Raw genomic sequence first — 19,659 nt, 5'->3', positions numbered from 1 at the left:
GATGCAAAATAAATATTTAAAATATATATAAATTGTAGCACAAGCTCCTTATTAAAATTAATTGACATAATAATTATAGCATCATGTATCTAAGTATGAAATCAAAGAGATAGTTAGTTTTTTCCTTTTGCAATGGGAACTGAACCCAGCAGTCCTGTGTGTGCTAAGCATAGGCTTTATCACTAAGACACATCCCAGCTCTTTTTTTTTTTTTTTTTTTTTTTGCTTGCTTGCTACATTGTCTAGGCTGACTTAGAACTTGTTCTATAGGTCAAAACTTGTAGACATCTTGTCTTAGCCCCCAAGTGGTAGCTGGGACTCCAGACTGTGCCACCAGACACAGCTAAAGAGCCAAACTCCTAAAAACCTACAGTCCCAGAATTCCTAATAATAAACTATTCATTTAAGTAGAGTTTTAGTGAGTCCATTTCAGAGAATCTCACACTTTGGAAAGTGAAAACATTAAGTGCATTCACTAAAACCCGGAAAGGAGAAATGATTTCCCAAAATACATGTTTTTAGATATGAGTCCTTACAGTCTTTAATTGTAATATTAAAATTAATGTTTTCAAGTATTATATCATTTACTTAAAGTTCTAGCAAAAACATTCATGAAAAACATTTTAAAAACTTAAAACTGATATTCCAAATTTTTTTGATTTTATCTATTTATTATGTATATAACATTCTGCTTCCATGTATATCTGCACACCAGAAGAGGGCACGAGGTCTCATAACGGATGGTTGTGAGCCACCATGTGTTTCCTGGGAATTGAACTCAGGACCTCTGGAAGAGCAGTCTGTGCTCTTAACCTCTGAGCCATCTCTCCAACCCCAGATATTCCAAATTTTCATACTTCATGCTCTAATATATTAAAAACTTCTAAACCAGAACAAGAACTGATGATTTGGAGGTGAAGGAACAACTCAAAATTATCTATTTTGGCAGAAAAAGGAAAAATAAAAATGATTTATACAAAGAACAATTTCTACCACAATAATTTACACTAAGTAACAAACAGAAACCGCAAAATCCTTTCATATAAAATGTAAAAGACAGCCCAAATCAATTTATAGCATTGGCATCCAAAAAGCTAATTTATAACTCAGTCTTTTGATACATAATCTATTGCATGTAACCCATACTAACCTCAAACTTACCATGTAGCAGAGGATGATGAACTTAAAACACATTTTTTACATCTATCTATCTATCTATCTATCTATCTATCTATCTATCTATCTGGTGTGTGTGTGTGTATGTGTGTGTATACATGTCATGCCATGGCATATGTAAGGAAGTACAGGATGACTTTAAAATTCATTCCAAATGAAGAGTTAAACATGCACATGTTTAGTGTGTTTAGTAATGACTGTTAAACAGCGACCACAACATTCTATCTTAACTGCAACAGCTTGTTCTCTGTCCCAACTAGTCCTATATTCACTTATGAACTAAACAACTACCAACCTTTTTAAAGGCAATTTTATATACTCTCCTAAAAATTCTACTTGACAAAATTAACACAGACATTTTTATTAGTGCAAGACATTTAAGGATCTCTCCTTATTTTAGGTAAAAATGTAACCCTAAGAAAACTTTTACACTGCCTTATTTTTAAATGTTTATTTAGTGTTGTGTATGTGTGTGGACAGTGTGTGTGTGCAGTGTGTGTGTGTGTGTGCACATGTGTGGGCGTGCACTGAGTGTGTGTTGGACATGTGGAGGTCAGAGGCCAACTTGGTTCTCTGCTTCCACTCTAGGTTCCAGGGATTGAACTGAAATTATTAGTCTGGTGTGGCAAGTGCCTCTACCCACTAACCACTCACTAAGCTGCTTTGAATACACTGTTTTTTCTTTTCTTCTACAGATAGCATCCCTTCCATTTATATATGTGCATACCTGGTGCTGGGAAGGTCAGAAGAGGGCTTGGGTCCCCTGGAACTATATAGTGCTCTTGACTGCCCTGAATGTTTGATCTTTTGATATCAGACTAAGTATCTGGACTCAACCTAGAACTAGTCTGTACAAAACTTGTATTGGGTTCATGTGTGACATTTAACTTCTACTTTCAGAATGTTGATTTGTTGGAATAGAGCACTACCAAGATTCTATTATAATAACTGGTAATCAAGCACTCACTTGTTCCCCGTCATTAAATCTATAATTCTCATAACATTTTCTACATATCCTCAAATAGTCTAAAGATCAAATTCTAAAGGAAAAGTCATGAAAGCACTAAATTCTGATCTTTTCTGGGCTGGAGAGATGGCTCAGAGGTTAAGAGCACTGCCTGCTCTTCCAGAGGTTCTGAGTTCAATTCCCAGCAACCACATGGTGGCTCACAGCCATCTATAATGTGATCTGGTGACCTCTTCTGGCCTGCAGAGATACATGCAGGCAGAATACTGTATACATAATAAATAAATCTTTAAAACAATTCTGATCTTTGCTAATAATGTATTCATCAGAAATACATTTTCCGTAATTTTATTTTTATAGAAAATAATTTATTGTCTATAACAGGAAAAATCTCACCCAATGATTTCATTCTATATAACAAAATAAGCTGTGTTCTATTAAAAAGTAAGTTTTTAAAAAGTTACCTTTTCCTGAAATTACTTCTTTTTCTATTCGCCACCTGAATCCAAACTGTTATGAAAATAAATGTAAGTACAAAATATAAATTACATAGATATTCACATCTAAACATAAAGCCAAGGATGATGACATTTTCAACCTGAAAAAGAAATCTGATTCTCAGTGTGATGGCTTTCTCTCTTTTTACAGGAATTTGAAAATACCTCTGAACAATTATCAACCTCTGTTAAAGATGACTTTTAAAATGCCCTAAAAGTTACAGATGTCCAGGCAGGAAAATACCTGCATTTATACTATCTGCTGTGGTATATAGTACTGACAAGAAGAAAAGGGGTTTTGGCTATGGCAAAGGACAATAGTTCAACATGCTAACCCCATAGGATCATTGTACTAAGAAAGAATCCAGGAGCTCGAGAGATGGCTCAGTGCTTAGGAGCACTGGCTGCTAAGCAATCCCAATACCCATGCAGTAGCTTGTAACTGCTTGCAACTCCAGCTCAGGGGATCTGACATCTTCTGGCCTCCACAGGTACAGCACACAAGTGATACATGCAGGCAAAACAGTCATACACATTAAAAAAAGAAGAAGGAAAAATTAAATAAAAAGAATTCAGATAAGACACAATTTCTTGTTAACTTTGGGTTTAAGATTTAATCATTGATTTTTTTATTCTTTTTTTTTTAAATATGTGTTGGTGTTTTGCCTGCATATATGTCTGCATGAAGGTGTCACATTGTATAGACAGTTGTGAGGTGCCATGTGAGTGCTGGGAATTGAACGTTGGTCCTCTAGAAAAGCAGTCAGTGCTCTTAACCACTGAGCATCTCTCCAGCCTAATCATTGATTTCTTAATTTGTCAAATTTATATCTTAAATGCAAGTAAAGACTCAAAAAAATGTCAAAACATTCTAGTTAAACCCAAATGAAAATAAAATCCTCCAAGTGTGCAGAGAAAAAAAGGCAAAAATTTTAGACTAACCCCTTTCATTTTATGCTTAAGCTTATATCTGTGTGTACAGGCTGTGTACCTGTTCACATTATCTTAAGCTTATATATGTGTGTACAGGCTGTGTACCGTTCACATTATCTTAAGTTTATATATGTGTGTACAGGCTGTGTACCGTTCACATTATCTTAAGCTTATATATGTGTGTACAGGCTGTGTACCGTTCACATTATCTTAAGTTTATATATGTGTGTACAGGCTGTGTACTGTTCACATTATCTTAAGCTTATATATGTGTGTACAGGCTGTGTACCGTTCACATTATCTTAAGCTTATATATGTGTGTACAGGCTGTGTACCTTTCACATTATCTTAAGCTTATATATGTGTGTACAGGCTGTGTACCGTTCACATTATCTTGGACTGCCTACTGAAGCACAAATCAAATGTATTACTAGCAAGTTTCCCAAACTTTTTCTTTCTTAATTTATTTAACAAGTATACTTATTAAGTACCCATTTAAATGAGGATAACAGGTAATTATTAAAATAATGTTTGTTAAGTCTTTAAAAGAAAAAAAAGGTGGTGGTTGGGGACTGAAGAAATGGCTCAGCTGTTTAGAGTGCTTAGTGCTACTGCTGAAGACCCAGGTTTGGGTGCCAGCATCCATATAGTGGATCACAACTCTCTGTTCTTCCAGTACCGGGGATCTGGCACTCTCTTCTGGTGTCTGCAGGCACCATGCACCCATGTAGTACACATATGTATGTGGCTGGCAAACATTCATATGAGTAAGATAAAAGTAAATAAATCTTTACAAAGCAATATCCATCACCAGGAAAGTTATAATATATGGGGCTGAGAAACAACACTGTCATACTAGGTAACTTTTGTACCCTTATACCCTTCCCCAATATCAGTTCTCATTGGATTCAAGCTGCAGTTACTCAAGCCCTGAATCCTGCTTCCTGCAACACAGATTCTGTACACTTGGATTTTTTTGTAAAAGAAAAATAGCCTTTGGCTCATTTAAGGTAGTGATCCTCCTCCTCCTCTTCCTTTTTTTTTAAGGAAAAAATGTTTTCCTGCTGGGCAGTGGTGGTGCACACCTTTAATCCCAGCACTCGGGAGGTAGAGGCAGGCAGATCTCTGTGAGTTCGAGGCCAGCCTGGTCTCCAGAGCGAGTGCCAGGATAGGATCCAAAGCTACACAGAGAAACCCTGTCTCGAAAAAACAACAACAACAACAATAACAAAAATGTTTTCCTTAAGTGTATGGGGGTGTGGCACAGAGAGGCCAGAAGAGTGCATTAAGTGTCTGACTTTATCACTCTTTACCTATTCTTTGAAGCAGGCTCTCTCTCTGACCTACGAAGCCAGCAAGTCCCAGAGATCTTCCTATCGCGCGCGCGCGTGCGTGCGTGCGTGCGTGCGTGCGTGCGTGCGTGCGTGTGTGTGTGTTTGCCTGGCTTGTTACATGGGTGCTAAGATCCAAACTCTGGTCCACAGGCCCTCATGACTCCTCAGTAAGCACACTTAACCACTGAGCCATCTTTCCAGCTCCCTGATTCTAATAATATTTTTTGCATAGAGAACTTAAACACTTAACTTTAATTTGTGTATATCTGTTCTCCTCAACTAGACCACAACTTTATTCTGAGATAGGATCTTCCCTCACACTTGCTTCACGGTACTAAGCTGGCCTTGAACTCAGAATCCTGACACTGCCTCTCAAATGCTGGGATTACAATCATACACCATCACTAACTAGATTGTAGCTTTTTGTGAAGGGCAGTCACTGTATACTGTGTTAGTCAATTTCAATAAATACTAGAGAGTTCCATAAAAAGCCTATGGCTGAAAAGCTCCTTTATAATATAGCCCTTGAAAGAAGGTATTTCAGACTTGATTTGTAACATAGTAACTGCAAGTAAGTCCAATTGTGGTGATTCCAGATTAGTTATGGTAATTAGCTGGTACAGACAACAGTTTTGCAACAGCATCCACAACTAATATGCAAGAAACTGAGAAGCCTCTGGGCTATAGCAACCACACAAGTTTGTAACAGGATTATGCAAATTACTGCTACTGTCTGTACAGAACTAGAAAACAGCTCACAAACTAAAAACACCAAAGAGACCAAACTAAGTGAAAAAGAAATCCTTAGAGATTCTTTTAATATAGCTGTTTACATATAGATGGTTTTCTTGATAGAACAGAAATATGCACTACCCCATACACGTATTCCTTCTTACTTTTCCAACTGAGATTATCCGTTCCTGGATTACCTTTTCTAGTTCCTAGCTTTAATATTAATTAAAGATTTAAAGTAGGAACGGGAATTTGCAACTACTAATTAGCACTGACTGAATGTTAACTTTACCAAAATAGAAATATTTATGTAACGAAAGTGCATCTGCCACTCCATAAATGGCAATCAATCAAAACTATTAATTTCAAACATGATCTGTGAAACGAGACATCATTCTGCAGTGCTTAGTCACTAAAGGCTCAAGATGAGAGCCCGGAAGAGATCCAATTGCCAACAGTGTGTAATTTTAGACTTTCTACGGCTGATCTCACAAACAAAATCACCTCGACCTTCATAAATTCCACAGACCCTCTGTTAGCCCCATGACCACAGAGGTTAAGCAGCCAAAATGATATCCCAAAGTGCAAGATAACAGATTCATATCAGTGCCGTCAAAGAACAATGTAGGTCATGGTGGCTAATAAACATTAATGCTGCACCTGAATAAGAGCTCCAGCTATAAATATTCATAGGGCATACCTTATTTTCTTTGTATCTACTGAGATCAGCTATGCAGTATTCCTTGAATAATTTATCATAGTATTTCTTTGCAAGTCTCTTCTCCCTATATCCATAAAAAGTATGTATTATACATTTAGAAATCCAATCACAGTTTGCTACTTTTAAGCAATATCAAATAGGTAACATATGATATAAATATTAATGTTAAAAGAAGCCTAATATAGACAGATGTGCTGACTATCAAGAGATGAGCTGTTAATGGCAGCTCTCTCAAACTGAAGGACTTAGACAAATGATAAATAAAATTCTTCATTTATTGCCCTTTGTGATGTCTGGGCTTGGAAGACCACTTTTATGATTTCTTTTTCCTAAAGCATTCAAAACATTTTATAAGGAACATACAATAGCTTATTTTAAGACAATAATAATTATTTTTGAAGATGAGGTCAAGCAATTGAAGTTAATTAAAACTGCCAAAGATTACCCAAGGAAGCAAACCAGAGTCAAGAGTCCTAAACGTAAGTTTCTATCTTTGACTCAGAAACTGACCTACAAAGAGCTGAATGCCTAGGATAAATGATGATTAAGACAGCACAGACTGGTACTGGAGAAATGGCTCAATGATTAAGAGCATGTGCTGTTCTTCAAGAGACCTTAGTTAATTCCCAGCACCCATGCTGGGTGGCTCACAACCACCTGTAATTCCAGATGCAGGGAATCTGATGCCCTCTTCTGGTCTCCACGGGTTCCCACACACATGTGGTATATACACACACAGAGAGATACACTCACATATATAAATAAAAATAATAACATCTTTAATAAATAATAATAAAAGAGAAAACAGAGTAAGAAAGACAAGACTAAAAATTCTGCTTCACTGGAAGCTAATGGCTGAAATTTCCAAGCCATCAGACTGGCAAGACAGTTGAACCAGTGAAGGTTCCTGCCACCAATCCCGGTGACCTGAGTCTGAACACTGGGACCCACAGTGAAAGAAGAGAACCAACTCTTTCAAGTTGTCCTTTGACCTCTACCCACATATACACACAAAATAAATAAATAAAATGTAAGAAAATTACCAAGTCATATCTGCTTCATCCTCCTCATTCCATAGAAATCTATGGTTTTCTCGTATAACATCCAAGTCTGTCTTATCATTCTCCCTAGAAACAAAATTTTAATTTTAAGTTAGTACAAAATTTTAATTTAGTACAAGAATAAAATTAGTCAGATTTAGGTTAAATAGTGCTAAAACTTTTGAAAACTTGAATAAAAATATAAATAGTTCTATCTGGAGATTTTATATAAACAATTATTTCAGTATCTTCAGAAGCTATTTAAGGAAAAAAAATGCAAGAAAGAAGCAAGTTCAGTAGAGAAACAAATTCACTCATCTCTAAGGTGGTCTAATCATACAAATGGTGCTTTGTTGCCAAAGCAAGGATGAGAAAGCAGAATAGACTCTAAGTGAGAAAATGAGGATGAAACAAGTTTCAGAATAGGTCCAAGTAACTAGTTCTTAATAATATATAATGTTACATCATTGCAGTAGTTTCCTGGGAAGATCAGTAAAGGAGGAAGAGAAGAAATAGATGCTCAGTGTGAAAGCATGTGATGGTATTTTGTTTATGCTGTAACAAATAAAACTTGCCTGAAGATCAGACAACAAAGCTAGCCATACCAGTTATGTATAGAAGCCAGGCAGTGGTGGCACACACCTTTAATCCCAACACTCGGGAAACAGAGGCAGCTGGATCTGTTAGTTCAAGGCTACCCTAGGCTACACAAAATTGATCCAGTCTGAAAGAGAAACAGAGCTCACACAGAGGTAATCCTAGCACTTAAAATCACATGTCTTTAATCTCAGCACTAGGGAAGTGGAGACAAGAAGAGAGATGGTTGGGAGGAGAGAAGAACTCAGGGCAGTCTGAAGAACAGTGCAGTCTTCGGATACAATCTGAGGAGCAGTCTGAGGACAGGATTGCCCCCTTGGTCTGAGGATTGTAGGTGTAAGAACTCTAGTGGCTGGCTGCTCTGTTTCTCTGATCCTTCGGCTTCCATCCCCTTATAGCTGACTCTGAGTTTTTATTATTAAGAATAATTAGAATCTGTGCTACAGAAGTAGAATAAAATGGGCTCAGTGGATAAGGGAGATAAAATTGGGATAGCTAAGATAGTGTGCTGAAGTCTTTAGGACCCTACCTACTCAGAAATTAAACCAGAGGGAAATCCATGCAAGAACAAGAGCCTCAACACAGGAAGAATTTTCATGTGTAGGAAATTCCAGAGTGAAGTTTCTTGTTTGCCTTACTTTTTTTTTTATTAATAATGTTTTTACTTTTTTCACCAGATCTCTGTGAGTTAGAGGCCAACCTGGTCTACAAAGTGAGTTCTAGTACAAACCTACAGAGAAACCCTGTCTCAAAAAACAAAAACAAACAACAACAACAAAAAAGATTGTAACTATAATTACATCGTTTCTATCCTTCCCCTCCCTCCCTCCAGCCCCTCTCCTGACTGCTCCCATTCAAATTCAGGGTCACTTTTCCAATGATTACGTAGGCACACAAATGTATATAATTATTCCCTCCTTTGGACACTTGCATGGCACCTTATGGTACCATGAAAGCTAGATTAGGAAGGAGGTTTTCAGATCCGTTTCTGGATCCTGTGTCCTAAGTGTCTGGTGTCTTCAGCAGTACAGTCTTTATTGTCAACCAAGGGCAACAGCAATACCTATAATGTTTGCAGAGTCTCTTGGACATTGCCTTACTTTTGCAAAAGCAATCCTGGACACTACAGTTTAAACAGGTTATTGTTTCAAAGGTCCTTGTCAACAAGACATGGTGTATTTCTCATACATACTATTACTTCCCACACCATACCTGCCTCAACGGTGACAAAGCTACCTGAAGCCTGCTCACCAAAGAAGATATAAGAGCCTAAAAATCCATTCACAGCTGCCCTACATCCTATGTAAGCTTCACAATACTTACCCTAAGCGCCTGAAGTCCTCCCTTTTGCCACCATAGTACAAAATATAGTCATTGACAAACTTTGTGTGCCTTTGATACTGAAATGCACAACATTAAGGATATTTATAACTGCTCAAGAGTTTTTCCATTGCAATATATTACTAAATGAAAAGAAAGTGTGACATGAGTGTATCTAGCATTTTTAAATGTGTAAATCAAGACAGACAACTGTACAGTATACTTGCTTTCTACTGAAAACATTTCAAGTATGTATCACTTGTAATGTTTGGAATCTTCATGCATACATTATTATTGTGATAAAAAATACATAACCATCGGGGGAAAGGGAGCTTTCTGTTCTGTTCCTAGATTATACTCAACCTCCTTCTCTCATTCAGTCTAATATTATTACAAATAAAGAAATTGTGGCATCTAAATTAAAGGTTAAAAAGTAGAATTTATCACTTATTATTACAAAATATAATAATTAATGATAAGGTATATAAAAATAGTATATAATGTTTATAAAATTAAGCCCCAACAACATTGAGGTTTCAAAAAGCAAACAAGAAATCAGAAGGGCAGGCATAGTGGCTTACACCTATAATACCAGCATTCAGGAGGCTGAGGCAAGACGAGCAACAAGAGTTCTTGGCCACCCTGGGCCACAGAGTCAGGCAGTGCCTTGAAAAGAGAAGAACAGAAATGAAATAAATAAACTAAGGACGTTTTCAACTTTAATATTCAAAGAAAACACAAGCCATGTATATTTTCCATGCATTGTAACAAGACATGAATATTTAATGTTCAGTTTTTAAAACCTTGGTAGTAGTCTCCACACTCAAACACATGCAGTCTGAGCTGTCTCAACTTCTGTGACCACTTTCTTAAGAAACAGTGATTTCACTGATCAGATTGTAGTCTAAGAGACAATCAGAACATGAAATTGAGATGGGGGAGTCCAAATATCTCAAGGCCTGGGTTCAAACTCTTCAACTACCACTAACTGGGCATGCTATTAGAGCAGCTAATTTTCCCCTAAGGATCTAGGTGACAAGTTCTTCAGGCTTTTCAGTTTCATGTCTCTGCTGTTACTGCTGAGCTCTACTAGTATAACATGAAGCAGTCAAAAGCAGCAGGCAGGGTTGCGTTCAACACAACTTCTTCTAGGGCAAAAACACGTCAGTGGGAGACAAGCAAAGGCACACTTCTCCCTATTCCTTATGCTAACAACTCCAACTTTAGGCATTATATCTAAAAACAAATACAAGCTTGTGAAAGGTGGTGACTGAAAGACACACCAGGAACTGTCCTTATGCTGAACTATATTCCCCAAGCTTTCTTTCTGCCTCATCTATCCCAGATTTAGAAGTGAGGCTAGCAACTTGAAAACACTAATAAGCATGCACTGAAACAATTACAACAGCAGCGTGCTCTCCCTAACAACCTGTTCGCCCTCACCAACAGCCAACTCTCCCTAACAGCACCCTGCTCTGCCTAACAACAGCCCACTCTCCCTCACCTTTAAAAGGCTAAGAGTCATTCTAGGACGATCATTAACTGTTTTTGTTGTTGTTTGTTTGAGACAGGGTCCCACCATGTAACCCTGGTTGGCTTGGAGCTTGCTATGTAGACCATGCTGGCCTCAACCATGCGGGCCTCAAATCCAGAGATCTGCCTGCCTCTGACTCCTAAATGCTGGGATTGAAGGTGTGTGTTACCACACCCAGCAAGACCACTAACTTTTAACATAATTACTCCTCTGTAGCAAAACATCCCAGAAAAAAACACTGGGGTCCTCTGCCATCCATGCCAGAAAAATAGGACCTATACTTTTGTTCTCCTAACGCCCTCAATGAAGGTGTCAGAGAAGAGAGAACATATGTTTAAGCCAAGCTTCCAATGGCCTGGGAGAGGACACACAGAAACACCTCAGCTTGGCCTCTCCAATTCTCTAATATCGACACAACAGTGTGATGTCAGTGTAGCAGTGCCATGAGCCAGTCTGACTGACTCACAGACCAGACAGTCTCCAGTCACACCTGAGGAACAGAGTGACAGCAGGCCTAGGATGGCACTCAGGCAGATTTAATTTTAAAAGAGAAGCTTTGCAGAAAATTTAAAATAGTGAAGAACCAGGTGTGAAGTGAATAAATTAAAATGATATTACAGAAGACAGGAACAGAAAAGGGAAATTTTGAAAGCCTGACAAGAACAGCCTGGAACATCTCCAAGTTCATGAACTTTTTAAGTCTATTTATAGGGAAAAAAAAAGAAACCTACTATTTTTCATTATTTTACCTCTAAATTTTTCCTATATATTAGCAATAGAGAATTATAGCTGAAAATCTAAATGGTAATAATACTAGCCTGTAAATATAAAACTGGTCTATCTAACTTGACAAGATTTTGATTTTTAAAAATTAGAAAACACGGTTAACAAGCAGATTTTGAAATAGTCTATCAGTTATAAAGACAGGACTATAAAAAGGATACAGCATCCATAGCTATGAGATGAAACCTTCTATTTCTCGCTTCTTCCCTGTTAAAAAAAAAAAAAGTTAACGTAAATTCAAATATCCAATGTTTTGCCAACATAATCAGATCCACTTGTCCTGAGATTATAAAACAGCTTAAACCAAGGAATGTCCTAACACCGAAACACCACACCTGTCCAGCAGGTCTGCCGCAACTTGCTTATGGACCACCTTTCCATGTTTTTCTTTTTGAAATGGTTTTGTAAGCAGCAACTCATCTTCGACTGTCCTAGTGTATTAAAAAGAAAAATTAAGTGTTAATTTTTCACATGCCCAGGATTGCTTAGAAGCATTCTACGAGTGACCTGCATTTCAGCTGTGACAGTTTGAAGGTGAAAGTTTCCTGTGACTACACCTGAACACTTGGCCCCACGGGTAAGCTGCTTCAGGATGGTGGAGCCTTGCTGGGAAGTGGATCACTGCAGATGGATTGAGGTTTTATAACCTGGGCCTCACTCATAGCTGCTCTTGGTTTCCTGAACACAGACTCATGTCCAGCTACTGCATGCTTCTGCCTCCAGGTGTTTCCCCTCCCTGACTGTACCTCTTTGTGACCCCAACTCCAGGTGTTTCCCCTCCCTGACTGTACCCCTTCATGCCCCGGACTCCAGGTGTTTCCCTTCCCCGACTGTAGCCCCGTGCAGTTGTTTCTTGTGAGGTACTGGTTCACAAGAAAAGTAACTTAACACCTCAGCTCAAAGAATTAGAGACTTAACTTTAAAAGACTAGCTGATCTTTAACGAGACATTCTGAATCTTAATTCTATTTAATACTTATAAAATGGAAAAGACAAAACAAAATGGCCGGTTCTAACCAGCAGGTTCTTGTCTCAATCATTTACCACCCTAATCTTATTATTAGGTTACTTATCTGTAAAATAGGAATAATGAAGATTTAACAAAAAAAAATATGGAAAAGAAAGTTTGACTATAAGGGAGACTTACCACAAATGATCAACCCTATTGATGATGTAGATAAACTGAACCCTAGACCATAGTACCGAAGTAAATTTGCTCAAATTCTATTCTTGGGGACTGTACTTGGGACTTCATGTAGCCTAGGCACTCATTCTACCAACTTAATTACATTCTCAGATCAGGAAGTAATGTTTTTAATGAAACTCTAGAAAACATACATTGTTATATTAATTTATAATTATTACTATTCTTTTTGTTATTCATGAAGACTGATCTCATAATGTTCAGTCCTAGTTAGTAAACATATTAGTCTTACTGTGGAATAATACACCAATTTCTCTAAGTTCCATTAGTACGAATCAAGCACTCCGACGTTAACACTTATGAAGTTTCTAAGCACTGAAACCTAAGATCAATGCCCCTCCCTAAACACAGCAACTTGGTGAAAATATAGCCTTCAGCTGGACAGGTAGCTCATACCTGGAATCGAAGCACTTGGGAAGCTAAGATAAGGAGATTGAGTTTAGGATAGCCTGGGCCATATAGGGAATTCCATGCCAGCTCAACTACATATGAAACCATCTCAGAAAACAAAAATGACAACAAAAGAATATGTCTTCCTTGTGACACCCAGGCTTTTGTGCTAGAAGATCTTGGTCCCTCAATTCAATAAAACTTCCCATCAGTTCCCTCCATTGACCTTCTTATTCAAGTAAACATCACCACTGTTCTAAATTACAATTCACCCTCCACATGGACCTCGCTTGGAAGGCAAGCACTTGCAAGTAAACTCCTTTTAAAGCTGTGACATTTGCAGGCATAGTCTTAACAAATGAAAAACAAACAAACAAAACAGATGCAATAGGGAAATCTTTCCTTTCCCCACCATCCTTTTCAATAAACCCCCTCACAACAAACCTTCATTTTTCCCACAACTACCTCCAAGTGTAAATCCATTTATTACAGTGTAATGAATGAAACCTCACTTGCCACAGCAGTTGTTTCTATATGCAAACTCAGCCCCAAACCTTTCAGCATTATTCATTTATACCTCACATCAGCCTAGAAATGATGTGAACTACAGACCAGTAAAGACTTACTTCTTCTTCTTCTTTATGCTTGATTCTCCACCTTGCTCATCATCACTAAAATCAGAGTCGTAACCCCCATGCCCGAGCATCTGCAAAGGAGTACCAAGTCAGCTGTGTAGACCCCGAGTTGCCAACAGTCAGGAAACACAAGCGTGAAAATTCAGTGATCTCAAACAGCCGCAAGTTTTATGAGACAAGGTAGGCAGATGGCTGTCTGTGGGCTATGCAGTCATCTAAAACGTTCACTCCCTTTGAAATGGACTGACAGCTCAGAAATGTATGTTTCCTTCCTTTATTTGCTGTTAAGGAAACCAATTATTGGCCTTTCCGGGGAAACCTAAACCTGGATACTGCAAAGTGATTTCGAGCAAGGGGCAGTAATGCATTCCTTTCATTTGACTCATAATAGTTGCTCTTAGTATGCACCTCCTAAAGATGTTTCAGCCATTGACAGGCCACTGAAAATTTTTATAAAGCAGAGAAATTATTGTCCATTACTTCAACTACACAATGCAGTGATTTTTATGATTTTTCAAGTTAAAAAGAAGTACTAAGAAGTACTTTTATTTTAGGAATGAGGAAAATCAAGGACAAAACCAATTTTACAACGCAAGTGGCTAAACTGATCTGCTTGATTCTTTTGGGGGGAGAAAGGGTTTCTCTGTGTATCTTTAGAGCCTGTCCTGGCACTTGCTTTGTAGACTAGGCTGACCTTGAACTCATACAGATCCACCTGCCTCTGTGTCCCAAGTGCTAGGATTAAAGGTGTGGGCTACCACCCGGCTCTTGATCTGCTTGATTCTTAAGGCCCCAGTTTGAGCTGTCTCTTGGGAATATGATTAGGCACAACTTACCAGATTTAGTGTTTGTAAAAAACAGTAAACTATCAACTGATTAAAAATTTTTCCCCTAATTTTTTAAACATGAGTTTTGTTTTGTTTAAAGTTTCCTCAAAATAAATTACCTTAGCCCTTGGCTTAGTCGGTTTTATTGCTTATTTTTAGATTGACACTCTTGGAGTTGCTCAAAAGCCCCAGCTGTCACTCAGTTGTGTCTGAAAAGGCATCTGATTCCAGCATTACACTGAACCTAGAACACACATGAGCAGGGGTACAGATGGGTTATTTCACAATTGTATGCCATCAATATTCAATTCCTACAGCTGAAAGGAGCTAGTCCAGGTCAGGTGATGCTATTTTTAGCCTTAGTATTTGTGTCAGCAAGTGTTCAGAACTTAGGGCACACATTAGTATGGGAACGGATAGGTTACAGTCTCTACAGTGGAAAGGAACCAGTCCAGGTAAAGTGACATTAGCTTTAACTTTAGCATGTGTGTAGGCAAGTAGAGCTAAGACAGACAGTGTTTCCATTCTTGAATATCTTCCTTGCATCACTCCATCTCTGCTGGCTTCATTCATCTGTTAAATGAGGTGGCTATGTCAAACTGTGGAAGTCTATGAGTCTGTGTCATTCCATTTTAGGAGTGTGAGTATACACCTTTCTTTCCTCTCCCACCAACTGCTAAAGAGAAGGCCACAGCCACACTTGGAGACACAGGTTTGCAGGCCACGGTTTCCCACTTTCCCTGGCTGACATCTATCACTGCCTTATACACTGAGACTTCACAACGTACAGCAGATCAACATCTTATCACAGCTGTTCAAATTATACCACCCTCTAATCTTCACTTTCTTCGTATTTTGATGGTAGGAAACCACAGTGTGGAGCCTGAGGCTTTAGCAGAATCCAAGATCTGGCACAGACGCTTTTTCATTTAGCTTTCTCTTCTTTTTTCTTCTCCTTTTTTTTTTTTTAAAGGTGTTCCTTAACCTGCCTGAGCCTCGGCTTCCCACTTACGTAAAGGTTAACTGGAGGAGTAAATGAGCCACCACGCTTAAAGGGTTTGAGAAGCGTACCTGGCACAGTAAACCCTGTAATATGAAATATGAACTAGTAGGCCATATCGACCTCTCATCCCCAACACCACTTCCCTGCTCCGACTTCCCCCCGTTTATTTTTCTCCTGGCAGCTTCACCAATCCCATGAGCTACTAAAAAGCTTTCATTCAAATCATGCTATCAGGCCACGGGAGTTAGGAAAATCTGGAGAATGGAGGGCATCTGCTGCCCCCAGAATCTGTCAAAATAAAAAATCACAACCAATACTAGGAGGACGTTTCAAAGTCCTCTCTAACACCCAATACGCCCACGGCCCTCCTTACACACCCCTTCCCTTCCGCTCCTCTCTGTCTGGCAAGTTCGTCCCAAGAGTCGTGGCAGCTGCAACGACGACCCACGGCCTCAGCGAGCCGCTGCAGGTCCGCGCCGGTGCTACCGAGCCGCGCTACGCCGCCGCCCGCCGCGCGCCAGGCCCTACGGGTACCGGCTGGGAGCAGCTTCCGGCCGGCTCAGAGGCGTGTCACATCGACAAGGCACCGTTCTCCGGCGCTCCGACCCGGTGCTGCAACCAGAACGGCTCGGGGAAAACAAGAACGGCGGGAGAAGAGGCCCGGGAGAAGAGGAGGAGGCTGCCTGGCTTGATTCCTCATTTCACCCCCCCGGGCCACCTCCCTTTCCTTCCAAGGAGTCCAACATGTAGTACAATGTGGCACTGCCCGCAGCCCAGCCCACGTCCTTCGTTGGAAAATATATCTTGCTATAGAAGGAGCCCTGCCTGTCGCCTGCGGTCTTCTCTCTAGTAACCTTAGTAACGCCTCCGCGGAGCATCCTCGCCCAGCAAGCGGCTCAGCTCAGATCTGCCTTATTACCCTCCTCTTCCCCCAGGAAAACAGTGCTCATAATTAGAACAAAAATAGCTTCTCCGCGTTCCGCCACCCACACAATAGATACTGTTCCAAACGCAGTGCTGGAGGCTGAAGAAATCGAATTGGTGAGGAAAGGAAGAAATGAGGGATGGGAAAGATTCCACTGGGTGGCGGATTCCTCGGTCAGTAAGCGACCTGGCACGTGCGGAAGGGCATCCAAAATAGAACTAAAAAGAAAAAGGGGGCAGGCAAATTAAATTATTTTAATCCCCACTAGGTCTTCCTGCATTTTGCTTGAGCTACACCGTGATGTCCCACTCCCCTTTCCGCTGGGTTCAGATCTTGTCTCCCTCTAGGAGCTGCGTTTATTCATCTCGTCCTTCGTACCCAGCAGTGTCTTTGAAATCACAGGAGCTACAAGAATATTCGTTGAATAGAACTGGCATGCCTCTGGCTTTCACAGCAGTCCCATTTTAAGAAAAACCCTGGCACAAAATACACTTTCATTTTTACATCTTTTATCCTAAACAGTAGGTAACAATATCCCTGTCAATCAGTTCAAGACTTCTTTTCATTCCTGGCAGTAAATTGTAGGTACATCCTGATTTACCCAGAGCAGTAAGAGTGATCTTGTTAGTTACACGATTATAAATTCATGTATTTCAAGATGTGTATGAACTATACTGCAATAAAGATATTTCCTTAAGAAACTAAGGACAACGGGAAGCCTTATACGTTACTATTATAACATTTATTTGGTGGACCAGTCATTTTTGATAAATACCTGAAAGCCAAATATTTGTTCTTTTACTAATAAAGTAAAAAAAGGCTATCTTATATCTAAGTCCTTTATACTAATATTTGACATATATTAGCATTTTGTTTCTTTTTTGGCATCTTTTATCTGTTACTTCATTTTGCTTTTCCAACAACTCTGTGCCGCTGTTGTAGCCCTGCATTTAAATTTTCAAGTTCGTGTGTGTGTGTGTGTGTGTGTGTGTGTGTGTGTGTGTCTGCATCCCTGTGTTATATTACATGTGGAAGACAGAACACTGTGTAGGAAGCACTGGAACAGCAGTTACAGAGTGGTCTGGGCCATCTGTTGTGGGTACTTAGGGACCAAATCCTTGTCCTATGAAAGAACAGCAAGCCTTTCAACAGCTTTGCCAATTGAATGAAAATGGGACCCACAGAGACGCAAATGTTTGAATGCATGGTCCCCATTTATTAAAATGTTTGGGAAGGATTAAGAGGTGTGGCCTTGATGGAGTGGGTGTGTCAGTAGGGTGGGCTTTGAGATTTCAAAATCCCAGAGGCTATCTATCTGTCTGTCTGTCTGTCTGTCTGTCTGTCTGTCTATCTATCATCTATCATCTCTACCTGCTCCCTACCTGCAGCCTGTAACTTGTAGGTCAGATGTGAGCTCTCAGCTACTTGTCTGCTGCCAAGTTCCCTGCCATGAATGTCATGAACTAACCCTCTAAAACTGTAAGCAAGCCCCCAGTTAAATGCTTTCTTTTATAAGTTGCCTTACTCATGGTGTCTCTTTGCAGCAATAGAAGTATAAGACACCACCTCTCCAACACATGCTTTGTTTTACACATGAGAGAAAGAAGCACAATTCCAGATTCTGCAAGTTGATGAGGGTTTGAAGCTGGGCAGCACTTTTCTTTCTACACAGTTTAGCTCCTACCCCTCAGCTCATGATTCTACGGGAAGTAGCTTCTGATTTGATAGGTGTCTCGATTTTTCATTCAATCAAAGGTTTCCCTTTTTTTGCTTTGAGGTCAGTAGCTACTGGAGACAGTAAATACCAAATATATGCTATAAATAGATCGCACAATCTGAATTTGAAACAACACAGGGCAGAAAACCCACCTTGTGGAAAAATCTCAAATAAGCAATTACAATTCAACATTAAAAGACACAAACACCTGATGGGGGGAAGTGCTTCTGTATATGTGTTTGTCTTATTGAATGATAAATAAAGTATTGTTTGGCCAATGAGGCAGCAAGTTAGGCAGGACTAGGAGTCAAGGAGGATTCTGGGAAATGTAGTAAAGAAGTGGTGATCCAGGCAGGGTTCTGGTGGCTTTGGAGTAAAGACTTATTGTTACAAACACCCATTAAGTACTTGCTCTGGCTGGAGCAGTCATTGGGAATACAGAAATGTAAAAACCACTTGTTTATCTCAAAGACAGGCTAGCTAAAAAGACAGAGCTTATAAAATAGTAAAATTAATGTATTTTATCATATACCATAAGTATATGGTATATGGAAGTCTATGGGTCCCAGGCTTTAAGATGTGTTATAGATGTTTACAAAAATGTAAATCTGCATTGACGTTATGAAACCCAAAGCAACAAAATGCTGTGGTAGAGATGAGATAATTCCAGAGAAGATGGATAATGATGGTGGCAAAATATCAAATTATGTTTTAATACCAACTGTGAATGCAGAACTTTTAAAAGGGAGTAGCAAAGGAAAGGCCACTGAGAGAACTTGAGGGCAGATTTAAAATGTTCATGAATGCTAGGCTTTGGCATTTGGTTAGTGCTAAAGGAGAGATATAAAATACAGGGTGGTATTTTGGCTGGGCAGGGATATGAAAATCAGCTTAGATGTTGTATTTAAAGGGTTCGGTGTTATTCCTGGCTCATAGTAAGGTTTAATAAGTGTTGGCTGTTGTTTTGTAAAGGAGATGTTATATGTAGTGTTTTAATAATGCATCATCTCTTTAACAGAATGCAGAAAGACAGGAATGAACAGAGGCAGGAGGGTCAGTGGGGAGTTCATCAGGACAGTTCATCAGCAGTGTTGGAAACTAAGAAATAATTTAATAGTTGAAGGATTTCTAATTTAATAATTAGAAGTTGTGGCCAATTGAGTATACAGGTGAGGGATAGAGAAACAAAAGGTGTATCTAAAGCTGCAAAGATTGAAGTATTTTAAGCATCCTATGAAACCCAAGAGGGTTACTTAAAAAAAGAAAAAAATACTTCCTTGTCAAAAATAATAAATTTGCTTGGGGGAGATTTGAAAGTTTAGCAA

The 19,659-nt window shown here is 39.2% G+C and overlaps 1 protein-coding gene across 4 annotated transcripts in view; it reads right to left on the bottom strand.

Moving 5' to 3' along the window:
- The window catches only part of LOC100753320 (protein FRA10AC1 homolog), a 29,684-nt gene extending 13,464 nt beyond the window's left edge, over positions 1-16,220 (bottom strand). For 2 of the 4 annotated variants that reach the window (XM_027407433.2, XM_027407435.2), the window contains exons 1-9: positions 16,070-16,218; positions 14,809-14,933; positions 13,854-13,933; positions 11,970-12,065; positions 11,796-11,841; positions 9,321-9,397; positions 7,404-7,487; positions 6,340-6,424; positions 2,608-2,653 (exon numbers count right to left, since the gene is read on the bottom strand). In XM_027407433.2, coding sequence (XP_027263234.1) covers positions 2,608-2,653; positions 6,340-6,424; positions 7,404-7,487; positions 9,321-9,397; positions 11,796-11,841; positions 11,970-12,065; positions 13,854-13,933 — 514 coding nt within the window. In that variant the 5' untranslated portion in view covers positions 14,809-14,933; positions 16,070-16,218. Of the gene's footprint in view, positions 1-2,607; positions 2,654-6,339; positions 6,425-7,403; positions 7,488-9,320; positions 9,398-11,795; positions 11,842-11,969; positions 12,066-13,853; positions 13,934-14,808; positions 14,934-16,069 lie in introns of all 4 variants that reach the window. The other 2 variants (XM_027407436.2, XM_027407434.2) reach the window with 2 other exon arrangements.
- Between the last annotated feature and the right edge of the window lie 3,439 nt (positions 16,221-19,659).

The sequence above is a fragment of the Cricetulus griseus genome, chromosome 3 (genome assembly GCF_003668045.3).
Source record: "Cricetulus griseus strain 17A/GY chromosome 3, alternate assembly CriGri-PICRH-1.0, whole genome shotgun sequence".
NCBI lineage: Eukaryota > Metazoa > Chordata > Mammalia > Rodentia > Cricetidae > Cricetulus > Cricetulus griseus.
The sequence above is the reverse complement of the archived record's forward strand: the minus strand, read 5'-3'. Positions and strand labels throughout refer to the sequence as shown.